The 8251-nt window shown below is 31.4% G+C and overlaps 1 protein-coding gene across 1 annotated transcript in view; it reads left to right on the forward strand.

Moving 5' to 3' along the window:
• The window catches only part of LOC108971117, a 19648-nt gene extending 11996 nt beyond the window's left edge, over positions 1–7652 (forward strand). The window contains exon 3 of the mRNA XM_018936960.1: positions 6918–7652. Coding sequence (XP_018792505.1) covers positions 6918–7630 — 713 coding nt within the window. The 3' untranslated portion in view covers positions 7631–7652. The remainder of the gene's footprint in view (positions 1–6917) is intronic.
• Positions 7653–8251: the final 599 nt, after the last annotated feature.

Here is an 8251-nt window from a genome sequence, read left to right on the forward strand (position 1 = left end):
AAAATGGGCGTGGCGTCGCCCACTTATGGACCAAAAACCATATCTCAGGAAGTACTCTACCGATTTCAATGAAATTTGGTATATAATATTTTCTTAACACCCTGATGACATGTACCAAATATGGGTGAAATCGGTTAACAACCACTCCTGAAATCTCGATTATCACTTTATCATGCGAGAGTATAAAATGATCGGCGACACCCGAACTTAGCCCTTCCTTACTTGTTATAATATATGTTGGATTTATCACCCACAAATTAATACAATTTTAAATTGTCCTAATAGTTATACTAACAGCAATAATTTTAGTGCGTTTAATCAAGCCCCAAGTTCTTAGTAGTAGAATCGTTGAAGTTGAATCAATATTATTGAAAATAGATACAGGAAATGTATTACTTAAACAAATTCAAGAAGTTTTCGACAATAGATTAATACGCTACAATACACTTCGTCAGCTCAACTCTAAGATCGATTTAAAAAATAATACGATTAGTTTGTTTACAAGGACATATATACAAATTTTTCAACACTGTACAAAATTATACACACAATAACTTACTAACCGAATTGAAAGTCAATGATGGCAAATTTACTAACAAATTCAGACTCAAGCATTTAAATAATGAAGAATTGAAAAATTTAATAAATTACTGAAGAAACACWAAACTTTATTTTACAAGGAAGGTGAACAACTTACATTCACTCACAGAATTAAACACAAAATAAAAACTGTTCATGAAGATCCAATCTACGTTAAATCCTATAGGTACCCAGAAGTACATAAAGCGGAAGTATATAAGCAAATAAAAGATATGTTAGAACAAAAAATAATTTGCCACAGTACTTCTCCATATTCTGCACCGATTTGGGTGGTACCTAAAAAGCTAGATGCTTCAGGTAAAGACAAGTTTAGAATCGTTGTAGTTAAATAATATCACTGTGGTTGACAAGTACCCCATTCCAAACATGGACGAGATACTGGACAATTTAGGTAGGTGTTTATACTTCACGACTATTGATTTGGCGCAAGGATTTCATCAAATCGAAGTGGATTCAATGGATAGATAAAAAACAGCCTTTTCTAAACAAAACGGTCACTTCGAAATTTTCAGAATGGCATTCGGTTTAAAAAATGCGACAGCCACCTTCCAAAGGCTGATGTATACAGTCTTGGATTGGCTAATTGGGAAATATGCATGGTTTATTTAGATGTCATAGTCGTTTTCAGTACATCTCTGCAGGAGCACATCGAATCGCTCGATAAAGTGTTTCAAAGATTAGCTGAACCGAATCTAAAAGTGCAACCGGACAAAAGTGAATAATTCAGMTAAAGAATTTATCAGAGCCGTAGAAACTATCAAGTTATTAATAACAAGAGCCGATCTTGGCGTATCCAAATTACRAGAAGTTATTTACGTTAACGACAGACGCCTCTAGTGTAGCATTAGGAGGAGTGATAAGTCAATGGACATCGGCCGCAGAAAAAGAGCTCTTGGCAATGGTATGGGCTACGAAGTACTTCAGACCGTATTTACATATATGGCAGAAAATTTTTAATAAATAGTGATCATCGCCCTCTGCAATGGTTACATAATTTAAAAGAGCCAAATRCAAAACTGCAACGGTGGAAGATTAGGTTGAATGAATACGATTTTGATATCAAATACATTCCTGGAAAAGAAAATCATGTTGGCGATGCGCTATCTTCAACTAAAATTGAAGAATGTAACGTTAATGAAGTAACTGCTTCGAATGCAGCCCATTCCCATTCCGCTGACGAAGACTCCAGTGAGTTTATTAGAATTGCCGAAAGGCCATTGAACATATTCAAAAACCAACTTAAACTTATAAGATCTAACCAAAATTGTACAAACACTTGCAAAATATTTTCTAACAATCTTACTATTATAACTTATAAGGAAGTAACAACTGAGTTTATAAAGGACATAATTAAAACTTATTTATTAAACAAAAATATGACAGATGATGACGACTTTATACAATTGCAAAACATTTATAATAGACTGATCACTTCAAACAGATTTAAAATTTACCGAACCATGAAGGAATTAGAAAATATTGAAGTTATTCGGTCTTCAAATCAAAAGTAATAGAAATTCACCTCGAAGGACTGCATCAAGGAATCGAAAAAGTTGCAAATCGCATTAAGCAAAAATACTACCATCCTAATAACGTTAAGGAGATAACTAAAATAATTAATGAATGTGAGTTATGCAACCTTTGCAATGTATTAATAATGTTAGCATAAAACAGTGGTGTCAACAATTGAATGTAGCAGTCGAAGTCACAAGTGGGAAAACTGGTATTAGTAGTATTGATAACACGATGAATAAAGAATTGGGAATTATTTGTAGTTCTGGGGAAAAAGAGTTGAAATCTCTTCAAATTGAACAAGCATTATTTACATACAATCATGTTAATTCTCATTCCACTACAGGTGAAAGTCCGTATAACATATTTTTTAATCGAAAACACCCAAAACAAATCCTCAATTAATTAAAGAACGAAGAATTAATAACATAAATCAAAACCGACAAGAAAAAGAAATAGATATGAATTTTGTTAGCGCCGAAACCTCTAGGAAAAGATTAGATAAAATTAGTAACCCTTATAAAAGAGTACGACTTGTTCAAACCGAATCTGATGGGGAACATCATGTAGTAAAGTTTAAAAATAGGAAAGTAAGAAAATGCAAAAGCCAATTTAAAAGAAGGAAAATATATGTATAACTGATTTATGTTTACAATTTAGTTTTAGTTTTCAAACATTAAATATTTTGTACAAAACAAAAAAAAAGCCAAATGCTTTAAATAAATGCTAATATTATTAAGCATTGTATGAATCTGTTAACATTTTAATTCTACTCATTTTGTCAATAATAAAAATAAAAAAAAACTGCAAGGAGGACATTGCAATATTTTCAGATGGGAGGAGTGACATTGCTACACTCACTCAAACAATAAATCAATCTCTAATACGCTCTTATACGTTAGAAATGAAATAATCGAGATGACTTTCTGTAGCAGTTATTAAGGAAGGATGAGTTAGTCATTAAGCAAACATTGAAATGTGACGTATTAATTTAATATTCTAATACTTTAATTTGTTAATAAATTAAAATAAAATATAATAAACTAATATTTAAATTTCACTTGTACCTAATTATAAATAAAATAGAGTGGCAGCAACAGATGCGATCATATTGTGCAGAAAGTAAAACAAAGAAATAATGATGAGCAAACAAGAAACATTTCTAACAAGCAAAAGCCGATGTGAAAGAGCATATTTCAGACTTTTCTGGTAGTGGTGAATGCTTTAAACTATGGCAAGCACAACTAAAAAATATTCAGAGTGTTTACCAACTAGATGATAACAACCCAACAGCACTAATTGCAAATAAATTAAAAGGCAATGCGCTAAATTTTTGTGATTTGATTGCAATGCGTATTGATAAATTTTAAATGAAATCTCTCTTTGAAAAAAAGAAGCAATTTGATGCTAAAGAAAAATTTTGAAACCAGGCGGTGGTTAACTGCCGAATCGTTTCGAGAATATTTCTATGAAAAGTTGATTCTGGTAAGTAAAATTCTAATTGGAGAATATGAACTGGTTGAATGTCTAATTGAGGGTATTCTGGATAACACTTTACGATCTAAGCTAAAATGAATAACAAAGATAAATTGTTAGAAGCATTTCGAAATATTCAATTGCCACGGTATATACCAAAGAAAAGGACAGCAGATAATCAACATGTGTAGTCGAGTAATGGACAACAGGCAGCGGAAGCCGTGAGATGCTACAATTGTTACTCCGTTGGACATATGTATGCCGAAAACACAAACGAGATCATGGTGCTTGCCATGTATGCACAGAAATTGGCCATTTTCCAGTAAATTGTTCTCAAAGGAAGAGCCGCCCTGTACAACATGTTAACGAATTGACGGAAGACGATAAATTTGTAGGGTATTTAAATTACGGGAAACCATATTAGTTTTGTTCGCACCAGATGTAGTAAACAGAAAAAACAATGTATTCTTAAAATATAGTGGGAAAAACAAAAGTCCATTATTTATTGTCGTAAATGTAAACAGTTTTATTTTATTACAAAAAAAAAAAAAAAATAACAATGTTAGTTGTAATAAATAAAACAATGACTTATCCAATCATTTTAAGAAGATGCTTTTTAAGTCAATCTAATTTAAATTAGAATGTAAAATGGAATATTCGAATTTCAAAGTCGGAAGATTTAATTTAATTTAATGATACCAAATTTTCTGTGAATTGCATTGAAGTAATGAAACTTTAAGCAAAAAATCGCAACGTTTATATAAAAAACGATAAACTAAGTGTATGTGCAAAACAAAAATTTTAGCAAATATTTCAATATTATTATATGTATGTGTTGTAATCGCCTCGATTCGGCAAAAATGGATGTGAGATGAAACTTTTGATGAGTACAAAAAAACCTTTAATTGAACTCCAAGAAGACTGTCATACTGTGAAAAACAAAAAGTTAATGCTGTTTTATATGATTTAATGGGTTCTATTACGTAAACATGGTTGAAGAATCGATTAAATATACTTCTTTTGCAACACCAATGGGGCAGTACGAGTTTTTGAAAAGGCATTTCGATCTGAAAAATGCCCCTTCAACTTTTCAGCGGTTTGTTAGCAATGTTTTCGATGATCTGATTCGTGCAGAGAAACTTGCTATTTATTTAAAGAATATCACGATAGCTACAAGTAATGAAGAAGAGCATTTTACATTTTATAGAAAGTTTTTGATAAGTTAGTACACAACAAATTAGAATTGACATTAGATAAATGTCATTTTATGGAGACAGTAATACGCTATTTAGGATATAAAATTTCGAATAAAGGTATTCGGTCGAATGAAAAGAATGTGGAAGTTATAGTGAACTTTCCTATACCCAGCAACACAAAAACTGTACATAAGTTTTGGGGCTTACACTCATACCTAGAAGATTCGTTAATAATTTTTCACGAGAAGCTCAGCCTCTATACAAACTTAAAAAAAAACGTTAAATTTACATTTGGAGAAGATGAGTTACAATATTTTGAGAAAGTTAAAAATAAATTAATTCGGTCTCCAATCAGTCCTTTATTTGTCGAAACATACGGATACCAGCGAGCCCGAATCTAAATTCCACAGCTTTGAGCGGAAAACACTTGCAATTATTTATGCACTTCGAATTTTTAGGGTATATCTGCAARGATTCAAGCTTAAGATAATCACTGATTGCAATTGACTCACATTTTAAATAAGAAGGAAGTAAATCTGAGAATAGCCAGATGGGCACTTGTGCAATATGTGCTCGAACATCGTAACGGAAACAGAATTGTCCATTTGGACGCACTTAGTCGCATTTCAAATATCCTAGTTCTTGAAGAAAACATGTTTGAGCAAAACCTGTCAATTTGCCAAAAACGGGATAAAAAAAATATAGGGATCCGGGGAAATTTGAAAAATAGGGAAAATGGTGTTTTGGAAATGTGTAATGGCTTAGCTTGTAGAAAAAACGGGCAAAATACTATATACTATTTTATATACCAATTGAGATGGGAGAACATGGGTCATATGGAAAGTGACAAAGTTTCAGTGCAACAATATGTATTCTCGGTTATAAATGGGTGCACTACACATTTCCTAAGTTATATGCGGTGTGTTCAGCAGGCACGAGGTAGGACCCCGCTGTTTAGAACCGTATTTTAGTAGTTACAATCGTCAAAGGATATTGTTATCTGATAGGTGCAGTGTGTTCACATCAAAATATTTTTAAATTTTTTTAGATACAAATAGTGTAGAACATGTCAAAATTGCGACTGGACAATGAACAGGTGGGGCGCGTTAATCGTAGTCTTGCACCAATGATAGCAAAACTAACCAGCGGTGGCTCTCATTTTAGGTCAGATAAAATTTTACCAGACATAGACTTTAAACAATACGATGCAGCATAGTATAAGCACAACTCCAAGCGAACTACTTTTCAAAAATTTTAAAACTGTCGTTGACTTTCTTAGAGAAAGACTAAAAGAAAATGTTTTAAACAAAAATGAACGTAACTTAGCAGAAATTAGGGATCAGGCAGCAGAAAATATTTCAAAGTCTCAAAATTATAATAAATTACTGAAAAATAAACACCGGACGCAAAGAAAGTATATGGGAGTTGATTATGTTATGGTAAAAAATTATATAACTACTCCATTTGTATATAAAAGGATTGTCCCCAAGTCCAGAGATCCCCATAGAGTTTGCAAAATGCTTCCTAATGACAGGTATTTATTTAGAGAAATATGAAGGAATATGGGAAATAGGGAATATGAAATCTGGGTTAAACCATAGTCTCTCTAATGAAAGCGTAATCGGGACGGATATAAGTCGGGATAGTCGAATTGTGGCAGCTTTATAAATATGTAAATTATATATTCTGGAAACATTATAAATCACTAAATTTAATATGTATCTAATTATAAATAAATAATGGTGGCTGCAACATATGCGACCATAYTGTGGACAAAGTAAATCGAGTACGTAATCCTGTAAAGACTGTCTAATATTTGTATTATAGAATTGTTTAAATAAATATTATCATAACATTGACATAATAATTGCCCGGGGAAAATCAATGTTTGACTCAATATATACCTATATATGTATATTAGAAATTAAAAAATTTCATATATCATAAAAATTATATTAAATTAATATTTCATGAAGTGAATTCCTTCGTCGGGAGATGAATTTCTCCGATTAAAATTCCAATTAGTTAATCAACAGCTACAGGTGGGAACCTTATATATTCGTAGTTAATATATAATAAATAAAGTATTTTGTTTTACATATATTGATTATTTTTTTCATATTTATATTTCAGTTATTTTAACATATTCCGTTGCGCAAATGACTGACTATGTAAAAGCTTCCAATGAAGCTACTCAAACTCTACTTCCAAGGATTCCTGGAGATATCTTTTTGAATACATATTTGGCTAATTATGGAAAAGTAAATGAATTAAAGAACGGAGATGTTATAGAAAAAWATGTAGTTAGTGCAGATTACCCGAAAGTAAATAAAAAGTTGCATTATAAATCTGATGACTCGATGGGTCCTGGACTGGAGAAAAGCGTTTCTAATAATGAAATAGATACTAAGGAATTGCGGAAAAGTAGATTTAGGCCAAATCTTCAACAACCCACTCTTTTATCATGGAATTTTGAATATGGGGACTTGGCTGCTGATAATAACTCGCAAAAATTTGTGCCGTATGCTATTCAAGCAAATCATTCACAGCGGAGTTTTATTTCCCCGCAACAAGAAAGTAGCATTTATCACGGTGATAGCCGTTATTATATTGGAAAAGATTGCGAATTGTTTTTGCTTTCCATTGACGAACTTTTACAAGAAATTAATAGATTGGTGGACATAATTGATGATAATACATCTGCAAATAAATACTACAATAAAGGCACAACAGAATCGGTCCACTTTAAACATAAACCGTTATTTATACCGTCCGAAAAATGGTTACCAATCATTATCAAGGAACAAAAGCAGTTGGAAGATATGACGAAAGAAATTAATATATGAAAGCTGCATATCCAAAAGCTTATCAATATCAACATAATTATTAAAAGTAACGGTTCACAATAAATACTAGTATATAATGTAGTAATATATCACTTATATATATTATTCCAAATATAGCTATCTAATGGATGCATAGAAATATTTCTGCTAATTTCTAAACTCAAACTCCTTTCCTGATTTAATATACATATATTTATCTTGTAAGGAGGACTAATAAACGTAGGTATATTTTAAACGGCTAATATATGGAGGAAGACTTAGCCAAGGCCCCAATCAAAAATATCCAAACGCAAGAGTTTGCCAATTCCATTCATATTCAGTGATAAATCACAAAATTTTCTAGGAAATTTTTCATTTTATTTCATTACAATATCACATATTTTGATCATCCTTAAACCTTACAGTAGTGATTAGCGAAGTACCGATTTTTTAGTCTCAGCGAAAAGAGCGATCTTTAAATCACAGTGATTTTTTATAGCTATTGCGATGGGTATTTTTCTTAATAACATAGATATGTTAGGTAGTTTTAAACTGCAATAAAGCCAAAAAATATATATATAATCTGAAATAGAAGGAATTAATTTTAAATTAAAACATAATAATATGTATATTCAACAAAAT

This window comes from Bactrocera latifrons, unplaced genomic scaffold (assembly GCF_001853355.1).
Source record: "Bactrocera latifrons isolate USDA-ARS-PBARC rearing strain unplaced genomic scaffold, ASM185335v1 scaffold_325, whole genome shotgun sequence".
NCBI classification, from domain to species: Eukaryota; Metazoa; Arthropoda; class Insecta; order Diptera; family Tephritidae; genus Bactrocera; species Bactrocera latifrons.